This window comes from Vombatus ursinus, unplaced genomic scaffold (genome assembly GCF_900497805.2).
Source record: "Vombatus ursinus unplaced genomic scaffold, bare-nosed wombat genome assembly UNPS02014787.1, whole genome shotgun sequence".
Taxonomy (NCBI): domain Eukaryota; kingdom Metazoa; phylum Chordata; class Mammalia; order Diprotodontia; family Vombatidae; genus Vombatus; species Vombatus ursinus.
In genome coordinates this window covers 7,238,738-7,264,512 of record NW_020954565.1, presented here as the reverse complement: position 1 = coordinate 7,264,512, position 25,775 = coordinate 7,238,738, and the positions used below count along the sequence as shown (strand labels likewise).

The window sequence follows — 25,775 nt, the reverse complement described above, 5'->3', positions numbered from 1 at the left end:
ATCTATCTATCTATCTATCTATCTATCTATCTATCTATCTATCTATCTACATATATTTTTTCCCCTCCAACTACCCTAATGCTGACAAAGGTCTCATGAGTTACAAATATCACCTTTCCATATAGGAATGTAAACAGTTCAACCTTAATAATTCTCTTATGATTTCTCTTTCCTGTTTACCTCTTCATGTTTCTCTTGAGTTTTGTATCTGAAAGTCAAATTTTTTGTTGAGTTCTGGTCTTTTCATCAAAAATGCCTGAAAGTCCTCCATTTCACTGAATGTCCATTTTCCCCTGAAGGATTATACTCAGTTTTGCTGGGTAGGTGATTCCTGGTAGTATTCCTATCTTCTTTGACTTCAGGAATATTATATTCCAAGCCCTGTGGTTCCTTAATGTAGAAGCTGCTGAATCTTGTGTTATCCTGACTGTGTTTCCATGATACTTGAATTGTTTCTTTCTGGCTGCTTGCAAAATTTTCTTCTTGACCTGGGAACTCTGGAATTTGGCTACAATATTCCTAGGAGTTTTCCTTTGGGGATCTCTCTCAGGAGGTGATTGGTGGATTCTTTCCATTTCTATTTTACCCTCTGGTTCTAGAATATCAGGGCAGTTTTCCTTGATAGTTTCTTGAAAGATGATGTCTAAGCTCTTTTTTTGATCATGGCTTTCAGATAGTCCAATAATTTTTAAATTGTCCCTCCTGGATCTGTTTTCCAGGTCAGTTGTTTTTTCCAATGAGATATTTCACATTGTCTTCTATTTTTTCATTCTTTTGGATTTGTTTTACAATGTCTTGATTTCTGATAAAGTCATTAGCTTCCATTTGCTCCATTCTAATTTTTAAGGAAGTATTTTCTTCAGTGAGCTTTTGGACTTCCTTTTCCACTTGGCCAATTCTGTTTTTGAAGGCATTCTTTTCCTCATTGACTTTTTGGACCTCTTTTGCCATTTGGGTTAGGCTATTTTTAAGGTGTTATTTTCTTCAGTAATTTTTGGTTCTCCTTTAACAAGCTGCTGACTTGTTTTTCATGATTTTCTTGCATCACTCTCATTTCTCTTCCCAGTTTTTCCTCTACTTCTGTTACTTACTTCTCAAAATCCTTTTTGAGCTCTTCCATGGCCTGGGACCTGATTCATATTTGTCTTGGAGGCTTTGTATGCAAAGATTCTATGGTCTGACTTTTTTCACTGTTTGCTCATGTTCCCAGCCAATTACTTGAGTTTTAAACTCTTTGTTAAAGTAAGGGTCTGCTTCCAGTGTGGAGAATGCACTGTCCCAAGCTTTGGGGGTTTTGTGCAGCTGTTTTCAGAGATACTTCTAGGGACCTATAAATTTTCAGTTCTTCTAAGGTGGTGTTTACTAAAGGTATTTACTCCTTTCCTGGCCTGAGTTCTGGTCTATGAGTGATCACAAGCAGTCTTTTCTGCCTTGGAACTGTAGGGAGGATTCCCTCTTCATTGCCACTACAAGTTCCACCATGCCAGCATTCCTCCTTGCCACAAGATTGCCTCCTAGAACTGTGACCCAGATCCAAACATGGGAAAAACAAGAGATTCCTGCCTCAGCACCAGCAAAGAGATCCCTGCAATCTCCCTCTGATCAGTCATTTTATTCTACCTCAGTCTGTGGGCTGGAAGCTCCAGAAGCAGCCACCACCCTGGGCCTGTGCCAGGACTGGGGCTGGGATCAAGCTTCTCTCTCACCATAGTCACAGACCTTTCCTACTGACCTTCTAAGTTGTCTTTGGTGATTGTGGGTTGGAAAGTCTGGAAACCATCACAGCTGCCCATGATGCAGTCCCCTGAGACCTGCTCCAGGTTTGCTGAGGCCTGGTCTTTGCCTGCATGCCCATGCTGACCTGTGCTCCTCTCCCAACCTGGTGCAATAGACCTTTCCAATCAACCATCCCGGTTGTCTTGGGCTGGAAATTTGTTTCACTCTGTCTTTTTGTAGGTTCTGCTGCTGTAGAATTTGTTTAGAGCCATTTTTTACAGGTATTTGAAGGGGTTTGGGGGAGAGCTCAAGCAAGTCACTGCTTTTACTCCACCATCTTGGCTGTGCCCCTGTGATATCTTTTTCTTAGCACCTTCCACCACTACCCTTAGTTCTACCCTCTGGAGTTCAGAGAACACAAATTTAATTTCTTTTCCATTTGACAGACCTTCTAGAACTTGAAGAGAGGTATCATTGCTTCTTTAAGCTTTAGCTCCTCTAGGCTAAATATTCTTAATTTCTTTAATTGATCCTCAAATAGCACAACATTGAGGAATAACCTCCAACATAATCTCCCCTCTTCTTGACCCACTTTAGCTTGTCAATATTTTTCCTAAAATGTTGCACACTAAATTAATATAATGCTTGAAATGTGATCCATTAGGAAAGAAAACAATGAGAGTATCACCCCCTTAATTCTGGACAATATGCTGTTTCGTGTTACCAAAGAATGTCTACCTCATTGCATTGTTGATTATTCCTAAGCTTGCAGCCCAGTAAATCCCAGATATTTTCCAGAAAAAACACCCTAACCATATCAATCTTGATTTTCTACCATTTTATGCTCATGAAGCTGTTTTTTAAACCTATGTCAGACTTCAGATTTATCTGTTAGAATCAATCTTAAGAGCCCAACATCCTGATGTATCAATATATTTTTGTCATCAGATGTGTTAACCCTGTTTTTTTCATTTATTCTCTACAAATTTGACAAAAATGGAATATATTCCTTTATCTAAGTGTAGAACCTCCTTTAGGGTTGCTTTTTCAGCTCCTGCTAGCATTGACATGCCAAGTCCAAAAGGAGTGACTAATATCACTACTACCCTCCAAGTTTGAGGGGTAACCCTGAAAGGCTTGGTTTCCTAATTCTGTTGCTTATGAGCTCCCTCCAGTTTGCTTCTCATTGCTTATAAGTTAGAATACTCAATTAGGCTTTAGAATGGTATTGAGAAGGTAGAGTAAGAGTAATTACCAAAAAAATCTCCCCTAACTCTAACAGGGGACGTAATCTCTCCTTGCACACAAAAGATTTCTGAAGAAATTTGGTTCAAACTTAAAGTATAATGGTAGTGAGACCACATGTAGAGGCCAAAGGGTGAACTCACAGTTCCTGATTATGAAAGTTCTTTCTTGAGTTCATGGCCATCATTTCTCACTTCTGCAAGAATTTTCTCTCCTTGAGGCTGCCTATTACCTCCAATAGCTATCTTTCTGTTTATATGTTTGTCTTAAGTGTGTTTATGTTGAATGTATTTCCCTTTACTGGTCCAATCTCTCTGATCACAGGGTCAGTGGCAGGGATAGTATAACACTACCTTTGTGCTTACACCCCTTACTTACATTGCCTTCTGTTACAGGTACAAATCTCTGCTTCCACCATTCAGCTCCAGGTTGAGTGCTCCAGGTTCTAATTAATATCCTCAGGGCTTACCTTTTTTTTTTTTTTTTTAAATAACAAATTGTTAGTCATTTTTCATTCCAGTCCAACTCTTTGTGACTCTATTTGAGGTTTTCTTGGCAAAGATACTGGATTGGTTTCCCATTTTCTTTTGCAGCTCATTTTACAGATGAGGAGCTGAGGCAAAGAGGGTTAGGTGACTTTTCTGATGTCACACAGCTAGTAAATGCCTGAGGCCAGATTTGAACTTGGGAAGATGACTTTTTCTAACTGTTGAGATGGCACTCTACTGTGGCTCCTAACTGCCCCTTAGAACAAGTTATTGTTCCATTTTTGACCTAGTTAAAGAATTTATACCTCATAAAGGGATCACAAGGTGTAGATCACCTTATTTAGGTGTTTAAAACTTAGTTCTTTATGACCATTTTAAAACTTAATACATTGTAATTAAATTAATTGTGGTGGGCACAAACCTTACCCTTAGAAAATCATGGCCAAAGTATTTGCAAAATATCTTGTCAAAGACAGATTCCTTGGGGTCTCTTGAGACCTTTGTTCATGTTGACATTGAGTAATTCATGACTACTCTATGGGTCTAGACTTTCAATCAGTCTACTCAGCTGTACCAGCATCAAGCAACATCTCTCCATCTTGTCCATGAACATAGTTTGAGATATTTTTTTTGTTTTGAAATGAATTCAACTATATTTAGACCATCCCCTGGTAGAAGAAGAAGCTGTAGCTCCTAGCAGAGGTCAGGGGTTGAAGCAGGAGCTATGTACTGAAAAAGGAACTGTGTTCTTATGAGAAGAATGTGGGGAAGTTTATTGCAGAGGCATAATAGATTATGCTGTAACTCGAGTCCTCTGAGGAACATTGGGAACAAGAAATCTGAAGTCCTACTTTTATCACTTTCCATACCTAGATACCATTCAAGCCATTTCCAGGCAAACCCCATGAGAAATTATTACAATTTTAATGGAATCTTCACTGGATCACCACCCCAAGACTTTAGATAAACTTGCTGACTTGGTCAGGATTTTGGGGAAATAATATTGAGATGGTGAGAGGCTTCTGTACATCTTAAGAAAGGGGCAAAGAGGTCATTGAAAGCTGTAAACTTGTTTGGGGAATCAAAGATTAAAACCTGAAATATGGGGAAATAGGTCAGAAAAATAAATGTGAGGTACCTAGAATATTTTTTTTTCTGTTGCGTCATGACTTTTAGCTGTAAGAACTGCATTGCTATTATGTTTTCCTTCAGGACCACAGGAGGTGGGGATGGAGAGGACTTTCTGGAGGAAAGGACCTGGGGTCACAAAGTAGAAAGAGAAAAAATCCCAAGTGGTTTGAAATTGGAGGTAGAATAGCACCCTTGGCAAGTACTGAGTAGACCCTCAGAGATGTCACTTGACTGCGTAAAGAGTTGAAGCAAAGTGGGATAGATAGCTCCCTTATCCCAACAATACCCTTGAAATCATATCCTCCCCTATCCCAACAATGCCCTGAGAGCAGATATTTTTTCCTTTCTCAGACATTTCTCCAATGTTTCTTCACCAACATTCCAAATCCAATCTCTCTGTCTTTGTATAGGCTATTTTTGGAATTTAGTCCCGGGAACCATCTTTTGAAGAAAGCCATTCTTAATTCTGTTAATATTAGATACTTCCTTTCTCTCCAATTATGTCATAGTTAAAAATCTGTATACATATTGCCCAGAATGCCTTCAGTTTTCACTTTGTATCCCCAGTGCCTAACTCAATACCTACTGAGTAGGAGGAGTTTAAGAAATGCTTGTTGCACGGAATGGGTCCAGCCAAATTGGTTAATTTGTGGTTTCTCAAATGCAACATTCCACCTCCTATTGTGTGGCCTTATTGTTTTATTTTTAGATTCCCTACCCCCTTTTAATCCTCAAAAAAATTAATTGTCAGAATTTCAGATTTTTTGAGACTATTATTCCTCTTGAATATTTTGCTTTTTGAAATTTCCTGACTTTGAGATCATCCCTATCATTTTTTGGAACATTTTGTACTTCAGTTGGTTTAAAATATTGATCAATTGATTGGTTAATTGAATATGACTCTAATGAGGTTATGATCATGGATTTGGGCATGCTACTAGCTAGTTAGCTTAATTGTACTTACAGCACTAGCCAAATAGCTTCCAAATACAAGCTGTTAGCCACAAGAGAGTTGAATGAGAACATATGTAGTTATGATACAATCAATCAATCAACCAGTCAGCTAATGAGTATTTGTTACCCATGAACACAGTGACAGGGCATGTTCACTAATGCCCTACTTTAGTCTATCATTGTGGCTTGGAGGTGATCCTGAGATCCTGAAGGCTACATTAGTGCAATGCAAGCTGTGGTAGTTCCTACCAAGCTGGAAAGGCTTCAAGGATGGTCCTTTCGACAGATCATCCTTACCCCAGATGTCTGTCATCATTGTGCAAGCTAAGGTCATAGAAGTTGGCCGCAAGGTGACAGATTTTTCAGCCACAGGTACTCTCAAAGACCATCTCTTAAGGCACAGAAGTGTCATGATGTTCATTGATATAAGAAGTACCCATGCTAGTGTAGGGATGAATATTTGGTAAAAAATGGTATACTATAGGAGTTGAGAGGAGAGAAACATCAATGAGGCCTGAAATGGTTATGGAAGACTTCTGTAATGTAGAGAAGTTTAGAAACTGTTGATATAGTAGAGGGAGCACAGGCATCACAGACAAGTGAATTCTGTCTATGCCATTTACTAGCTGGGTTTCGGTTGCTTTACCTCTCAATGATTCAATTTCTCAGTCTATGATAATAGTAGCAATACTTGTAGCTAGGTGGTACTGGAAAGAGTGCTGAGCCCAGAGTCAGGAAGTCCTAGGTTCAAATCTGTCCTCAGGCACTTATTAACTGTATGACTCTGGGCAAGTCACTTAACCTCTGCCTGCCTCAGTTTCTTCATTTGCAAAATGGTTGTTCTGAGGAACAAATGAGATGATATTTGTAAAAAGCACTCAGCATGGTGCCCACAACATAGTAGGCACTACATAAATGCTTGTTCTCATAGATTTGTTGGGAAGGAATGAAAGAAGGAAGGAATTACTATATGCCAAGCTCTGTGTTAGCTTCTATGGATACAAACAGAAAGCAGCCCAGTCCCCTTTCTATTACTTTCTGCTACTTTACATCCTAACAGGGGGATACAGACTGTATAAAGTTCAACTTCAGGATGGATAGGAAGGCACACCTTGGAATGCAAAGTCATAGAAGATGTCAAGGTCCAGTAGTCTGGAAGATACAGTGGTAGGGCAGATAGCAGTGCCTGGTGGTCCTTAGGATACAGTGTCAAAGCCAATGGTAATAAAGGCTCATGTTCCAAGTGCCTCAGAGACAGGATAGAGGATAAGGCATGGTAAGAAGACTACAGAAGCTGTAGCTCTGGTAACAACAACTACAGAGGCCTGTGTCTCCGTGAAGATCATTCCCCTGTATAATAAAGGCAGGTCATGGATATAACAGGGGCTCACTGCTACTACACAACTCATATGGCTCCTGAGGAAAAAATAAATCCAAAAATCAAATTCCCTTAGTATTTAGTGCTATGCACAGACTTTCTTAGACATGCCCATAGGTCTAATTATAGGGAAGTTTTTCCTTACAAGCAGCCACAATCTATTTCTTTACCAGTTATCTCTAATGAAACAAAGCGCTCCATAAGCATCATTTACTATTCTTAGGTAAGACTCAAAGTGCATCTTAAAGGATGGAAAGAATTTGTATAACTAGAAGGAAAATTGAAGGATTCAGGGAAAGGGAAATAATCTGAGTGAAAGAATGCAGTTATTAATGAATATTGAGTGTTCATGGGACAGCAAGGAGATCGACCTTGCTATAGCTACAAAGTTGTGCTACTGAATAGTGGTTCAAAATAAAAGTTGGATAAGCAAAATCACAGAAGACTTTGAGAGTCAGGTAAAGGTACTTAGTTGAAATGCCATGGAAGGAAGTAGGAGAATAACCTAGGTATGAAGTAAACGGGGTCTAGAATTTGGCTGAGTGGGATTGTGGGTACTTTTTCCATCAACATCTTTAGAAACATAACCCAAAGCACATGCTTTATTAAACAGTGGATTCATACTACATTATGTAATGGATCTAATAATAATAATAGGTTTACAGATTTAGACATAGAAGGGACACTCAAAGTCATCTTATCTTATCCCCTCAAAACTGAGATCCAGAGATGTGAAATGACGTGCTCTCATTCTTAAAGGCAGTAAATGACCTAGCTAGGGTTGGAACCCATTTCCTTTGCCTCTGATTTCTTTTCGTCAGAACCACACTACCTTCCATATTCTGGAATTTATTGGCAAGATAAGATAAACATCAATTATTGTACAGTAGCCTCTACCCTAGAATTTTAAAGGCATTCCGCTGTGAAATTTTTTTAATAATGGCCCAAATGTGAACTACAGTTGCAAACAGTTATTTTGCCAAGGAACTAAGGGATTACCAATGTGGCATTCATCCAGAAAAAGAGCTCCAAAGGAGACTTTTGGGACAGTAAGGTAGTGGGTATCACTTCCAAACATGGTAAACCAATGAATTTGCAATGAAGTACATTATTGTAAAACTTTAAAAGGAATTTTAGGACAAATAAAATGAAATACTATATGCATAATGATAAACTAAAAGGATTCTCTATGAGGTACTAGAGGCTAAAATATAAATGTGCTACAGGGGAGTTTGGCTAAATTCCATGAGCAATAGATTTAAAAGATTTATTAAGGGGATTTGGGGATATTCCAAAACTCCCTAATATTGATGGCATAGAAGGTGATAATGGTCTCCAAAATACCTTTGGCTTAATGTACTACTATGAAACAATATGGATTTTCTTATGAAGAATAATATGTTATAATTAGTCTAAATATTCTTGATTATGAATACCAGCATGAGAGAAAAAAGAATATGACTATTTGAAAAACAGTGATGGTTGACATATATAGTTTTTTCAGATTTGCAAAATGCTGGATGACATTATTTTATTTTATATCATTTCCAGAGACATTATGGTGTGATTAGTATGGCATTGGACTTTAGAACCAAGAAGACCTGAGTTGAAAATCTGCCTCTGACAGTGGCAGTTTGACCTTGGGCAAGTCATTTAATTTCTCTGTGCCTCTGTATCCTCTTCTGTAAAATGAGGGGATTCAGGTTGAGGACTTCTAAAGCCTCTTCTCACTCTAAATCTATGATCTTGTGATTCTCACAATCCTCCTGCAAGCTAGGTACTGTAGTTATTATTATCTCTGTTTTTTAGATGGCAGCACTGAGGCTTGAAGGAGTGGTGTGCTTTATATAGTCACATGTGTCAATATGTGTCAGACACAGGATGCAGAGACATTTCTCTCCTGATTACAAGTCTGGTACTTTCCCCCCTATACTCCAATGGTCTTTCTAAGGCAGTTTTTAAGAATATACTAATTTTAAGATCCTATTAGAAATCTTCCAGCTGGGGTTTAGAAAAATATATTATAAAATTATAATTCACCAGAGCCCCAACAAGAATGAGGCAAGAGAGGCATTTGCTTACTATATGTAAAACTGAGAGATGTGGAAAATCTATAAAATAGTAATATGGAATGGCATATCATGGGGTAGAGTTCAGAATTCCATTTTAAACTATTGTCTCAGGTTTGTAATGAATGGTTATGCCTCTGAAACTTACTAACATAACACAGGAACTCTTGTATGCAGGAATATTTTTTTTTGTTTTTCCCCCCAAAAAATTATAGCAAATGACCAATGCTTAGGTGTCTGTGAATAAATTTTTAAATTTATGTAATATTGAAGATTCAGAAGTTAACACTCTATCATCACAAACTTCCTTAAATTAGAAAGCAAACAAAAACTCCAACTATTTATTAAATATCTATCACCAACTTGAGCAGCAGCACTGAGACTCTTATGCTAAGACTGTGATCTTTTCATTGGCGAGAGGTCACCATATCTCATCCTGCTCAGATGCAAAATGATGCTCCACAGTCATTCTTATGCCATTATGTTGCCAGGAACATGCCCTTTCCCTTCCTTCCTGGTCCCTTGTTTTCCAACTCCATCTGTGGAAACAGTAATCACACCAATACTACCCTTCCCATAAAGGACATACCAATCAGTTGCTTTATGACCACTCACCATCCCTGTGACTTTCTGAAGAAAAAAAAAAAAACAAAAAGCAAAAACTTCCTTCCCAAGACTTCCCCAAATGTGTTTTCTTACCCTATTAGAAAATGAGTTCCTTTAACACAGGCAATGTCTTACAAACGTATTTGTATCCCCAGTCTGGCACATCATAAGTGCCAAGTCAATGTTTTTTCATTCATTCATTCAAGAAATAGAAAAGGATTTTAAAATATATTTTTATTTCTGCTTATTTTCAAAGAATAACACAGAATAAATTCACAGCACTAGGTCTCATTAAATTGTCACTTTGAGGCAATAATAGCTTGAGTTTTCCCAAAATAAAAGAAAAACAAAAATGACTTTGAAGCGCTCAGTAAAACCCACAATAATGAATTCTTGCTATGCATTAAGCTTGTACTAGTACTGTGATCCAGCCTCCCAGCTAGATCTTCAGTTTAACTTGATGATTATTTTTAAATAAATGACTTGAAGTTTGATCTCTGCACAAAATGTAAATTTATAGGATGCAAGCTAAAAAGTAACCTTCCCCTCTTTGATGAATACTCTAATATTTATCATTGGCATCTTATTGAGTGGGCATTTGTATAGTCAATTATAGTCAAGAATTTGGCAAGACTAGAGAATGCAATTATTTTTCAATTTTCTTTAGATTAATCTAATTACAAGTTGTAATCATTTTCCCCCTTTTCTTATCAGGTGGAACATTTCCTCAAGATTTTTCAATATTATTTACAGTAAAGCCCCAAAAGGGAATCCAATCCTTCCTTTTATCCATCTATAATGAGCAGGGTATTCAGCAAATTGGTGTTGAGGTTGGAAGGTCCCCTGTCTTCCTCTATGAAGATCAACATGGAAAACCTGCCCCAGAAGACTACCCTCTTTTCAGAACTGTCAACATTGCTGATGGGAAGTAAGTACCATGAACAATGTTTTATGTTATGTTGAACAGGGCTAAGCACAGAGTATGTGGCTAATAATACTTGTTAACTTGACTAAAAATAATTGGTAAACTTATTTGATTATTGAGTTTGGGAAGAAAATGAATAAATGATTCAATGAAATTCATTACCTTCTTCAAAGGAATTCTTTGAATTTAATTTTGAATCTTGACTATCATGGATTATTTCAAAAATGCTTATTGTCTGATTATCACAGGAAACAAAGAATTTTGTACTCTATTGACATTGTCAATATTAATGATTAAGACATTATTGTATATGTCTTAACTGATTCCCATCTTGGTATATGGGCATGAGTAAAGTACTAAAAGGCAAAAGTATATTTTCTGGATCTGGATTCCTCTTGTAAAACGATAAGACTTGTTGAATGGATTTAATGAATGAGTGAATGAAAAATATTAGGCACTTTTCTATATATCAAGCACTATGCTGAGCACTGGGGATAAAAAAAAATGAGACAGGTCTAATCTTTAAAGATCTTAAATCCAAATATGGAAAGATAGTAAATATATGGGAGTGATAACTACGGAAGACTGTCTTTGTCTGGGAAGTCACAGGGATCTTGAATGGAACTATAAGACAAATGATTTGACAAGCTCCTTTCAGATGCAATACTAGTGTTGGTGCACATATGGCAGTTTTCAGAGCAAGAGGTGGAAAGGCCACCCCTTAGAGCAATAGCAAATGGATAGAAAATGCCATGAGTTAAAGAAGAATAATCCCAGGGAATTTAGAGCTAAGGTGTCTAGTTCCTTATGTTCATATTCACATGCTTGAATTAAGCCAAGACCATCATTAATTAACTAATCAATCAACAAGTATATATTAAGTGCTACTACATGTCAGCCCCTGTTCAAGGTGCTAGGTTTATCAAGGATGAAAGCTTAAAGAAGCAGTAAGTCTTGACATTATAAGGCTAAAAACAGACATATGAGTATTGAGCAAAATTTAATCTCCATCCTTAATATATGCATGTATTTTTTCCCAATATGCCACTCAGATCACTCGTGGGCTAGCTGAGTCAGTGTTAATCTCTTTGGATAGGGTTATGGAAAATAGTTATTCATTGAAGTAGTACTCAAAATCAACTAATTAACAATTACTTTCTCATAATAACCATTTCAAGCAAGATAATATTAAGCTAAATAAATTCTTGATGTAAAATCATTACATGCAATAATCAGATATCACAAGAAGATGCTGAAAAATTAGTTCATATTCATAAATACAGGTGTTACTATTAGGCCTTTCTATATGTTTATGTTTGTGTAATATGTTATATGTTAATTGTATTATGTTATATTTTTATCATGTATATGTGTATATGCATATGTTTATTACGTTATATGTTTGTCATACTTGTTAAATTTCACTATTATTTGAGTTCACAGGTTAACTTCAGAAAACTAATTATTTTTAGAGTTTATCCTAATTCTTTTAATAATGTTAAGCCACTCCAAAATGGGAAATAGTTACTATTTTCTATTCAATTTCTATTCAATTAAAGTGCAGCTGCAGAATATTGGAAATGATATGTCAGCAAGTTTTTTTTTAGAAAAGACAACATTTCAGTTTTACGCTGTGGGTATTTGCCTACATAAATCTTGGTTCAAGTTAAGCTAAGCCAACTTCCACCCTAATTCAGAATAAATTCATTCATTCGTTCACAAATACTTATAAAGTATCTACTATGCTCAAAAAACTACATTGTAGGAACACAAACAAGAATGAGATGATGTTCCTTCCTGAAGAAATTGTGTTTTCTAATGAACTAGATATAATTTTTACCCTTCAGTATTTCAGGTTTTCATTATTTCATTCATTTGAGTATTCTTTTCCCCAATACAGAGAGCAAGACATCTTCATAACTTGCTATGGCAGAAAAAAAGAATATTCATAATGTCATGGCCAGTTTTCTGGTGATAAGAAGACATGTCCATAAATCACTCTGACACAAGTTATAATGTGAAAGTATATAGGGAGGTACAAAGAGATAGGCTATTTCACTAGAGTGTGCCTTCAGAGAAATTAGAATGAATGTCTATGGAAATATAATTTGCCTTTGGCATTTCTCATGCCAGGTCACATGAGCTAGGCCTTATAACAGTCTCCTAACTTTTCTTTGCTTATTTTATGGATCAAATCCTAGATACTTCTGGAATATCAATCAAGCACCTTTTGCATGGAAAAATATAAAGTCTCAACCAGAGAGCTAGTGGCATTAAAAAAAAATCCAAGCGAGCAGCTTCCCTCACATGGTTTCTATTAGTACCAGATATTCTTAATAAAAATTCATCATTATACTGTACAGTTAGGGTATGTATGTTTCCAAAGGGGTTGGACGTGTCTCCCCCAGAGTCTGTCAACACCATCCATGAATTAACTGGAGCCAGTAGCTGTAGGGTGATTTGAAACTCCCTCTCCACACATGGGTTGAATATGCTGCTTTTTTAGTGTTCCCACTTCTTGCCAGCTCTGGAAAGAAGGAAAGTTATTGTATCTTAAACTTGGAACCTTCCCACAGTAGCTCAATAGTGATCTATTACTGTTTTGAAATTAAACTGGGAAAATGAAGCAAGAAGACTCAGAATAAATATGGAATAAAGATAGGAGCACACTGTCTTTAAGGGTTACAATGTTTGGTTACTTCAGATGGAATAAATTATTTAACTAATAGACACACCCTTTACAGTCACCCTCTGGGGACCTTGGTTATAGACTTTTCCCCCCTAATAAGTGGAATTCCACTTTCTTTGCAAGCATTTACATACATAGAACCTATTACTTGCCCTTGATCCCACCCTAACCTCTATCAAACACCCTCATCTGGACAGGATGAGATTAACATAAAGTAAAGTAAAAGACTGGCAATTACTCAGCAACTTAGACAGTTAAGCCTTCTGCATAACTTGCATTTCTGTCTGGTTCTTCAGAGTGCCTAGCTTTAGATAGGGCAGCATAATAATACAACTGTGGTCAGAAGGGGTCATTGGCAGGTGCACAGCAATCCTATTCCAGGAAGTTGGGAAATAAGCATCATTTGCTTATGTTTGTCCAATTGAATGATAAAGTTTCCTTCTTTAATTTTAAAATGCATTTTAATTGTGCATAACTTAGATATGGCCAAGCTCAATCGTTTGTAATTTCCAAGTAAATGGCTTTGGAGCTGGTTATCTTTAAAGATCATAAAAGAATTGTGCTGCTTTTCAAGGTGGCATCGGATTGCTATCAGCGTGGAGAAAAAAACGGTGACTATGATTGTTGACTGCAAGAAGAAAACGACTAAACCACTCCAGAGAAGCGACAAAGCAGTTGTCGACACCCATGGGATCACAGTTTTTGGAACAAGGATTTTGGACGAAGAAGTTTTTGAGGTAAAAAGTCACGCTTAATTTGAGCCGAATATCTTTGAGGATGAGCTAAAGACCCGGCAAGATTAATAACAGTAAGGCTTAGATACTTGGTAAGGTGAAGTTTGGAAAGCAAAGAAAAGCTGGCCTACTTTCTGACCCTGTGGGTGTGTACAGTGATGGTGTTTCCTGTTGCTCAGGAGGAGAATGACTAGACACAACAATTGTAATGCCTCAAAAACAGTTACACAGATTGGGTGATTGGAACACAGAAGTGCCATTCTCTTGGGAGGGACAAATGGTTTTACTCTTAGTACTCTGTGCTATTTTCTTTGGAGAAAGAGAGATTTTCCTCATTTTCTTCTTTAGGAGATTACCTTAGAGAAACGGACAAGGCAAAGGCTCGGCATTTCTGTGCTTTCCTTGTGGACTGCTCCAAGTTAAAGCAGAGATCATCTTGCACATGGCAAACATATTTGTGTTCATTATAATAAGATGAATTTTTCTTATTTTTTTTGTAATGAGGAGATTGCTGAACAGAGTTTTAAAGACAGCATCAATAGGGTACCAAAGTAAAAGTCTTCCTTCCTCTGTTTTTTTCAAAGACCACATCCAATGATTTTTCATATTTTTATCATAAAAAGTTAAGATTTGTTAAGCACTTACTACAAGTACTATGCCAGGCACTGGGAAAACAAATACAATGATTGAAATCATCCTCACTCTCAAGAAGCTTACATTCTAAGGAGGGAGACAACAAGTACTTATACACATGTGCTACATATCATATATGTATGTATACAGGACAAATATAAAGAGAATAAACAAAAATTAATACAAAGTACTTTAATAGGAAGTCTCTTGGGAACAAAAGCACTAATGTTTTGGGGGATCAAGAAAGGTTTCATGTTGATGATAGTCCTTCTTTGTGTCTTGAAGGAAGAGAGGGATTGTGTAAGGCAGAGGAAAGGAGAGAATATACTCTCCACATGGAAAACAGCAAGTGCTGGCCTGGAGATGGGAGACAGAGTTTTGTGTGTGAGGAAAGTAACAGAGGACAGCTTGGATTTCTTAGTGTATGGTTTAATTTTTTATTAATTTAATATAAACCAAATAAGCATATATGCTAGGAAGCAAAGGGGATATACTTTTGAGAGATTGAGTTGTCTAATATTTATTGCTTATAGCATTATTGAATTTTACATATATATTCCTGAATTACATAGTGAAGGTATGCAGTTTATTGTCAATAATCTAACATTTTTCACTACAAAGGTTGGATGTATTTTCATGATGAGCCATACAGTTATGTAGCACTTTGAGAAAGCATGTCAATTCATATACATATAATATGAAGTGATACACACAGAAATGTTGCTCTAGTGAGGCCTTAGATGGTCATGAAGTTCCAGTAAGGGCCTGGTATTTTCCAGTATAAGGAAAGTGCTCACAAACACTTCAGTGTGGTTACAACACTTTCATCACATTTTAGATAGCTTGTGTTCATAAATGAAAGGTCCTATCAAACTTAGCAGTTTTCTGGACTAGAAATAATCTTAAAATTTTAATGCATTTCTGTCATTCAACAACATATCAACATATATATATCTGTATAGCACTTATATATTATTGAATTTCAGATATGGACGATACCACGGATATGATTTATTTCAACTCACATCTGAACCAAAATCCCCTCTACAACATGCTTAGAAAGTGGTCATCTAGGTTTGTTTTTATTTTTTGAAGACCTCCAGGGAGGGAGACAATGCATTTGTTAGTGACTTACCATGCCAAACACCTTTTAGTAGGTGCTCTGGGGACACACAAAGACATAAGATACAGTCCTTGCCTTCTGGGAATGTATAATTTGTTCCCAACGGGAATTATAGATTTCGATGTGGAAAGAACCTTAGAAGTCATTATATCCAATCCATTCATTTTATAGGTGAGAAAACTACAGTGCAGAGAAATACAGATGACTTTTCCAGAGTTATGCAGCTTGTATGTGGCAGAACTGGCATTGGAGTCCTAGTCTTCTTACTCTAAAACTCATACTCTTTCCATTAAACTACTACATACTGCCTTCCTAGTAATGGGACTCCATATGGCATACTATCATCTTTTTAAATTAATTCATTCTTTTCAGTTAGAAGGTGATTTACAAATCATTTAAAAGTCTAATAGCAGGTAAGAGGACATTAACTTGTAATTATCAAAACTAATGGAGGAGAACGGTGGTATCAGTTAAACCAAACAGCAGATCATACAAAGAATGGTGCCATGTATGACAAACATCACCATTTCCCCAATTTCCCAACTCCCTCCATACATACACATATGAATACATATATACATGTATGTGTGTATGTATGTCCTTTAATTATCTCTGTGTAAGCAGAAACGTTTCATCTATTAGACTGTCCGTAACTATATTTATGATTGGCTTGTTTTTCCGCCATAGTTTAGGAATTTGTTCTGCTCCTTTCTAAATTACATAGTGTAGCATGCAAAACAGCAAATATATTTAAATCAGAATGTAATAGAAGAGCAGTTTTATATCACTGGCCTAATTTTTAATAATAATGAAGATTATTATAATAGCACAATGACTATACCCTTAATCATTTAAAGTTTAGAATAACATATTTATGACAAAATTTGCTTTTCTTTTAGTGATGGCATGATTTTTTTTTTAATGTTTATAGTTACTCCATTTTCCAAGCTACTTTTATCCCATGACCCCTAGAAAAGTATTTTGTATCCCCATGTTCTTTCCAGATCTGTAGGTAGTGAAATAGATCCAGGAAGTGAAATGGATTTAACCATAATTGAACCTGATGGTAATGTGCAATTTCCAGGGCCAACGTGCTTTCTAGAAAGCAGAGGATTTTGGAGGCATATTATATAAATCATTTGTATTTGAAGCCTCAGAGATCAATTAGTGGTTACAAATCTATTAAGTTAAGCACTTCTCCAAATTGCTTTTTATAATCCAGATAAGAAGTGGTTGCAAATAAAATTTTAAAGTGAAAAACTATTATGTATAAACCTACATGTTTTTCTCTTAATGAAAAATGGAAGGTTGTCATGAAACTGATTCATTGGGTTCATTTTGTGGCTTAGTTTTAATGATCAAAGTAAATGTATGGTCAGTATCAAGAGCCCAAGAATGCTATATGATGCTCATTGATGCTGTGACATTAACAAATTTGTGTTGGACACTGAAAAATCAACTCTAGATGCTGAAATGAGGGTTAAAGGGATGAAGTTCAGGACAAATCCAATCCATAGAAATTAAAATTTGGTAATGAGGATCTACTATGAAGGACAAAATTACATCTTAAGGAATGAACTAAAAAGCTTATTTCATCCACCTCTCAGATGATTTTATACTATTGTGATGTATTTTACACTGCATTTTAAAAGAATTATTAGAACCAACTCTAATTAGGTCCATTTTTCTTAGCATCTCTTTGGAGGCACCTTTGAAGTTCTTTCTTTCAGTACTGGCATTAGGGAAGACACATACTAGGACCTGGAATACCCTCTTTGGAAAGTAGGGTATGTGTCTCACTGTAATCAAATTGAATTGTTTTCAAAATAAATATTTGTGGCTGACAGTGAATAGTTGAACAAAATGTGGTGAAAGCATCTGCATTTGTTGATTACAGTATCAACTTTCAGACCACAGAATTTAAAAAAATGAAATCTTCATCATGTCATCTTTCCATCATATTTCATGCCCATATTTGTTAAACTTATTCTGAGCATCGAGGCTCCTATTAAATGAAAAAAAAGAAAAAAAAAACTTCATAATTTAGTTGTGTATTTGAAGGAATAGTTCATTTCTATCTCGAAGGACATTTTCCAATGACAATAAAATGAATTGCATTCTAAACCATGAAGTAATCTCAACTGTTTATTTGCACACTGTTAATGACTAGGAAGTTTAATATTTAAAGCAATCCACAATGATTGAGACAGTAGTAAATTTATTAAATGACTTGGGCTTTTGTCAAGGCTGCTGTTGGTGCATTAGACAGAGCGCTCATTTGGATTCAGGAAGACCTGAGTTCAGATTTGGTTCAGAAACTTACTAACTGTGTGAGCTTGGGCAAGTTGCTTAACCTCTTTTTGCCTCAGTTCTTTAACTTTAAAATGGGAATAATAATAGCATCTACCTTAGGGTTGTTGTGAGGATCAAATATTTTTAAAAAGTACTTAGGACATAGCAGGCAATATATAAATGCTTATTCCCTGCCCCCATTCCCTTTGCATTCATTTAAAAGCTTGGAAGATATAAAATGAACATTTGTTCCATAGGAACAAGAATTATTTTGAAATACATGAGTATATTCTTAGTATAATGATTTTGCTCTTTTCTTTGTATTTTTGACTTCTATTAACTAATTAACATTTTACAATGATTGAGCAGTTATTTAGAAGTCAATTTTTATTTATATTTTATGCAATATTATTAAGATAATTATGGAGCCTTGGAATATTTGAGTTAGGCAAAGCCTTAAAGCTCATCTAGGACACCTCCCCCCATATAATCTAGGAATTTTTTTTCCTAGCATTCCAAAAATCATCTAAACTTAAAGTGGGAAGGAGCTTCAGGGATAAACTGGACCAATTCCCCACCTGTTGCATATATCCCCTTGACAACATCCCTAACAAAACAGAAACACATGTATAGTACCTCAGGGATAAAGGCAGTATCATTTCCCTAACAAAACTCCTAAATGGAGAATAAGGAAAACATTTCATTGCCACACATGATGGACATTTCCAGAGATCCATTCTTAGTCACCCATGAAAAGCTCATGTATGTCCTTCCTTTCTCTGTCCTTATGTAAACTCCCCAAATTACACAGATCATGACTAATTTTCAAACAATATCAGTAGTGTTCCCTCTGTCATGTTTTCTCAAATACTCTGACTACTGTGGCCTTTGGAAGACATGCCATGTTAATCACCTTGCCCGTGATTGTAGTAATGAGCAATAACTGTAGAAGTTTCTATCACCTTAATTTAGACCACTATCACAACTCATCTAGAGCATTATAAAAGACTTCTAGTTGGTCTCTCTGCTGCACATCAGATCCTACTATAATATATCCTCCACATAGCCACCAAGTTAATTTTCCTAAAGTATAGGTCTTACCATTTTTCAGCACCCTTGATAAATTCCAGTGGCTCCCTGTTGCCTCTCTGATCAAATATAAATGCCTTTGCTCAGCATTTAAAGTTCTGCAGTACATTCCCATCCTTTCTTTCTAGTGTTCTCCGAAAATACTCGCATCCATACGAGACTATTTTCTGGTTCTTAAACAAGACATTTCATCTGCCTTCTCTATAGAGGACTAGATAGTTATCATTCCTGGAATGTTCTTTCAAAATTCTCCACCCCCTCTTGAAATTCCAGGTTTCCTTCAAGATTCAGCTTTACCTTCTGCATAAGGTCTTTCCTGATCCAACCTATTTCTAATATGTCCCCTGTAAGTTTGTCTTTTCACTCTTTTGTATGCGTTTATAGCTAAGCATGTAGTATCCCGCCCCATTATAATATAAGCTCCTTGAGGCCAGGGATTATTTCACCTTATCTTTGTAACCCTAAGTGCCTAGCACATAACAGGTGCTTAATAAATGCTTGTTGATTGGTTGATTAACTAGGGTGGTCTTCTACATATTGAGCTAGTGTTTCTCTTTTAAACACCCTTTAGGAACTTATAATTTTCATTGTATTTGAACAGATGCTTAACCATAGTGACAATGTCAGGTACATGGAAGGTCAAGGCCTGGTATTAATTAACTATAACAAATTATTGCCTAGTGTCTTGAAAACAGGAGACATTCCCTAAATACCAGATGAAAGGTAGCCTTCACACCTCAAGTATCCTCAGTGTTGTGTATGCTGTGATACAGAGTCAAATAACTGTGTGACAGATGGTTGTTCTTTAGTGAGTGTCCTTTTTTGAGAATTATTATTTGAGAAATAAGAGGCAATAGCAACTTGGGTGAGAAATATTTGCCCCTTTCCCCAATCCAAACCTGAGAGAGAATTCTTGGGGTTGAATATATTTCCTAAGTAGATGAAAAATTAACATTCTGGAACACTTTTTGTCCAGAAGTCTTTCACACTATTAAAGTAGTTTCTCATGGATGTGAATTAAAAGTTTTTAAAAAATACTATCCTAGGCAGATTCTGCTTACTCAAAATGTGAATAAAGTCCAAACCTGACTTTTTGGTTTAATAAGAATGAGATTTCTGGAGAAGGAAATGGGCAAATGATTCCAGTATCTTTGCCAAGAAAACTTCAGATGGGGTCATGAAGAGTCAGACATGACTGAAATAACTGAACGATGATGATTACCCATTTTCAATGATCGTTTGCCTCTTCTGTATATAGCCTCCTGGAACAGTCCTAAAAATAGAGACAGGCAGGCAAAAGAAAAGTTTTGCTTTTCAACAAGAACACATACACACATACATACATACATATATATAGAAACACACATACACACACACATATATATATGTTTACATAGGTCACCTAAATATTAATTTTTAAGAAAAAAAGTTATTTCTTTCAAGTTTTAAAGTCTTATTTCCTGACCAAAGTGTCAAATCTGTTTAATAATTATTTTGAGATATCATTTACCTACTCATCATCCTATAAATATTTAATAATATTAGTATTTGAGAGAAATGAACAAATCATCTCTTTTTTTTCTGGGTCATGCATAAGAAAGGTTAGAGTTTTTAGTTGTATTTGTGGTCAGGTCCCCATGGCTTAAGCAAAGTAGAAAACAAAGCAACAGAAAACTTAGACAACTCTCTGGATAATTGAATGGGATTTTGTATAATCTAGCATGCATCTTTCTGCTTCAGAAAATTGTTATATTTAGAGAATGATCTCAATTCTGTAGTTATCTACTTTGTGTTTATTGAGTACCTGTATATATGTTTTTCTATTAAAAATAACTCTTCTCTCTTTCTTATGGAGATTTATTATAAGACCCTTGATGATGCGATTCAAGCCCAATCTGAGTTGTGGCCAAAGGTTTAGTCATTCAATTCAATATGGTTTGTTGACCAATAGAGGGGGTTTAAAATAGTGATGACACTAAAAATTATGTCCCATCAGGCTTAGTGAAAGGAATTAGAAAATGTTTGGCTAGGAGAAAATTTAAGGGACAAAAGATATCTGAACACCTGTCATTTTGGCCAGATGGGTAGCCTTAAGTTAAGGCCAGTGAAGGGAAGTTACAAGGAGACAGATTTCAGCTTAATAATTATTTTTTTAAAATAATTAGATCTATTCAAAAATAAGTTGTCTTTTGAGATTGAAGGTTTGAGTTCTTCATGATTAGAACTGTTAAATCAGAGGTTGGGTGACAATTTTTGGTGGATATTATAGTGGATTCATCCTTCAAACTGGAGGCCCAGATCGATACTAGATAGCTTCTAAGGTCGCTTTAGCTGCTAAGATTCTATGATCCTGTTTGTGAAAATGGCCCAGTAACAAGTAAGATCAAGATATCTGAGTTCCTTCTTTTTAAAGAAAGATTGTCCCCAGCCTAAAACCACTTAGTATGTGTTGAGAGAATCAGTAAGTGTATAACTGAAATAAGGTAACATAGTCAGAAGGGAATATATACAAAGAAAGTCCTTTATGTAATTTCTATCTTGCTTAACTTATTTTTCTAGAATTATAGTGAAAGTGATGCAAATAGCAACCTACATTTTCCATCGAACTTCAAAACCCCATTCTATAATACAGTTGACCCTCATTGCTGAGAAGGGGCTAAAGATGGTTACATGACTCAATAGAAAAGAAACATAGCTTTGCGCAGCCCCTTAATTTAGACCATAAATGTTCAGCACTGAGAACAGCAACATTTCTATGACTTGCAGTGTAGTTTTGAAAATTGATGTTCTCCCAGCTACCCAATTTCCCTTAGGTCCAAGACAACAGTTTTGACAGGAGACCATAAAGCAAGACATTTAATTTCTACTTGGTGTTTTAGTAATATATTACTTCAGATTGATGGCTCTAATTTGGTGTTCAGTCATTAAGCTTTCTTTTCTCCAGGACTTCTAACCAGTGTCCCTCCATTTGATTGTCTGTAATTAGGTAAAACTAACAATTATTGTTTCAAAGCTATGGCCGTTATACCAATGAGCCCCAAGTTAAAGACTCTAAGGCTTGTGGTTTACTGTCCTGGAGAACAAAATATTAGAAGTCTCCAAATGTGAATCTGCTGCTTTGTCCAGCAAAACATCCTAATGCCAACACACGAGTGAGCAAAGGACAGTTTGTACTTAGTGTGGGCTCTATTGATTGGTACTTTGTCTTTACCTCTTTTGTTAAAACGTGTGCATTTGGGAATGTATAGCCTTGTGGCTTTCTTTCCTGTAAAATATCTTATGACTGGAATGAGTTTTGGTTTCCACCTCATATTACATTGCCTGTGACATTTTGGGGGTAATATTTTTAAATGAAAAGAGGACATGCAGGCAGCTCTGTGTAGGTGAATAGAACACTGGAATCAGAAAGACCTTAATTCAAATATTGCCTTAGATTCTTGCTAGCTATGTGACCCTGGGTAAGTCACTTAAGGTCTCTTATTCTTTCTTTTGTCATTTGCAAAATGTAGATAATAATGGCGCCTATGTCACAGGGATGTTGTGAGAACCCAATGTGACAATACATATAAAGTACTCTACAAGACTTGAAGCACTGTATAAATGTGATGATGATGATGATGATTGTAATAGCCATCACTAATGTAGTGTTATAAGTATTGGAAAACAGTACATATTAGCTTATTTGAACCTAATGGCAGCACTTGTGAGGTAAGTGCTAAAGATATTGTGTCTATTTTATAGATAAGAAAACTGACATCCAGAAAGGTTAAGTGAATGGACTATGGTCACACTGTGAGTAAATTGTAAAGGAGAGATTTAATCTCTCAGATAATTTCAAATGGTTCTACAATCTCACTGATTTAGAAATTTTCTCCAAAAATGCAAATCTCACTGCTCATTCTATGCCACTCTTGGTGATATTCTCAGAAATATCTAGATGGGATTTGAACCTGGGTTTTTAAAAACTCCAGGGTGAGTACTCTATTTAGAAAACCATACTGTCTCCCATCCAAGCATCAGGTAGCATATTTTAGAGTAAAATACCCTTGGCTATCTGGTAGCCAGCTTGGTAGCAGAGAGTATTAGACTTGGAATCAGGAAGACCTGGGTTCAAATCTTGCCTTATAATGTGCTACACTCCTCATAATTATTATCTAATTTGATTCTCACAACTCTGGGATTGGTTGGTCTATATTATCTTCATTTTACAATTGGGGCAACTGAGGCAAACAGGTTAAGTGACTTGCCCGGGGTCATATAGCTAGTAAGTGCCTGAGGCTGGATTTGAATTCAAATCTCCCTGACTCCGGGTCCAGCTGTCTATTGACTACACCAACTAGATGCCTCTAACCTCTCTCAGCCTCAGTTTCTTAATAGGTAAAATGGGGATGATAATAGCACCTACCTCATGTGGTTGTTGTGAGGATGAAATGAGAATATATGTAAAGGGCTTTGCAAAACCTTAAAGTGTTATCATAGTGCTAGCTATTATTTCTTTTTCCTAAACTCTTTACCCATGTGATATTATGATTCAACTTCTCAAAATGCTCTTCACTAAAATGGTACTAGTATTATTTACTCCTATGTAATATATCACAGCCCTATTTAGACTTTCACAAGAAGAGGAGATGAATGGCTAATTATATTCTATTGGCTCCCCTTAAGACAGATCTGATCTCTTTAGTCACTACACCAAACAAGAAATTTGTCAACCTCTTTTGGCCACATAACTTCTATTACTATTAATCCATTTTTATCCAGAATGAAACTAATTGTTCAAGAACTGAACTAAACAGAGACAATCTTTTTTCTGTATTTGGTCAAGATCAATTTACCCATTTTTAGAATGGTATATGCAAATAGCATGCAGAGGAATAGATTTTTGAAGCTAGGTGGTACAGTGGATAGAGTGACGGGCATGGAATCAGGAAGACCTGAATTCAAATCCAACCTCAGATGCTTACTAGCTGTGACTCTGTGTAACTCTGTGTGATGCTGGTGCTACTCACTTAACCCTGTTTACTTCAGTTTCCCCCTCTGTAAAATGATCTGGAGAAGGAAATGACAAATCACTCCAGCATCTTTGTCAAGAAAACCCCCAGAAGGGTCATGAAAAGTTGTATGTGACTGAAAGGACTGAACACGTGCCTGAGGTCAGATTTGAATTTGGGACCTCCTGACTACAGGCCCAGTGGAGTCAGCAGCTGGTTTCCAGCTGAGTGCAAATAGGGGAGGAAAGTTTAAGAAAATTTTGAAGTGTTTTTTTTTTAATGTGAATGTCTTCACTTTAATTATTGACATAATGCCAGTAGTTGATAATTTATTTAATTTTTCCTAGATTTTGACTCATGTCATGTTCTACAGAATATGATGCTCATAAGCACATCTTCTCTGATGCTTTTCAGTGTTCCTGATTGTCACTATGTGAATGACATTCCCTTGAAAACAACATGTTATCCAATTACAGTTTGTCTACTACTGATATTTATTTCCCAACTAAATTCTTAATATCCCTTTATAAAGCATCACACTTACGTTTTGTGGAACTTAATAGGATGTTACTAATTTCAGAAGGGAAATGTGTGACAAGAAACAGATGAAAGGAGGCAGTATAGAGAGAGAGATTTGGATTTGGATTCAGAGGACATGGATTCTGCCATTGTGAGGCCATGGGCAAGTTATGTAACTTTCATCGTTAGAATGAATGAGTTAAGTAGGTGAACTGCGGTCTTTTCTGGGTCTCAAACTATAATCTTCTGAAACTTTTCAAAGCAAAGCGTATATTTGCAAGTAAGGTGCTTTTTAGAAGTACTAGGAAGGAGAAAAATTATATCTACTACAAGAAAAATGAATGATATAATGTAGTAGAAAATTCACAGAGCAGAAATGTAACTAAGAAATTCTATACTCAGAGCAAATTCGAGGAAGTCTTTTCCTCCATTCTCTTCTTTGCATGGCTCTATCAAAAATTTGAGCCATGAGGCAATGGTAGAGAGGGCCTTAGAAGTCACCAATTGAAATGATGGGTCCCAAAAGTTGAAGTTATTTCTGTAAGTTCATATAGGTAACAAAGGTAAGAGCCAATATTAGAGCCTAGAGGTTCATTGTTGTTATTGTTGTAGTTGTAGTTGTTGTTGTTTTTGCCTTAGATACACATTTTTTTACCCGTCCAGTACACCATATTGTTTCTCATAAATGTGAGAGAGCAACTTACTACTCATGAAATAAGCTGCTTACCTACTCCCAAATATCCAATAATTTCCATGAAGTATCATATGTTAACAGCCATTTTGCTTTAAAGACTCACCATACCACATTATGGTAATTTGTTATATGCTAAAAGAAAAAAATTGCAATTTTTACTATAAAGGAATTTTTATATGTGATTATCTGGACCACAAAAAGTATATGGGTCTTTGCTAGGGGTTCCAAAAATCTTAGTGCAGTTTTAAACTATTTAAACTTTGGAGTTCCCTTTTTGTGTGTTATGCATGTATACACATGAACATACATTATATATGCACATATATTATACGCACACTTACATGCACCACATACATGCATCTGTGTATGATTGGATGCGTGCAAGATATGAGTAGATTTATTCTCCTTTCTATTCATAAATCTTTTTTTCAAAGGTCAGCATGGGTAAGCTAAACCATCCTTTAAGTGACATCACACAAGCACATATAATTCACCCTTA

At 36.1% G+C, this 25,775-nt stretch overlaps 1 protein-coding gene across 1 annotated transcript in view; it reads left to right on the top strand.

Moving 5' to 3' along the window:
• Positions 1-25,775, top strand: part of COL11A1 (collagen type XI alpha 1 chain) — a 289,348-nt gene that overhangs the window by 36,268 nt on the left and 227,305 nt on the right. The window contains exons 3-4 of the mRNA XM_027868250.1: positions 10,302-10,515; positions 13,776-13,938. Of these exons, the coding sequence (XP_027724051.1) occupies positions 10,302-10,515; positions 13,776-13,938 (377 nt within the window). The remainder of the gene's footprint in view (positions 1-10,301; positions 10,516-13,775; positions 13,939-25,775) is intronic.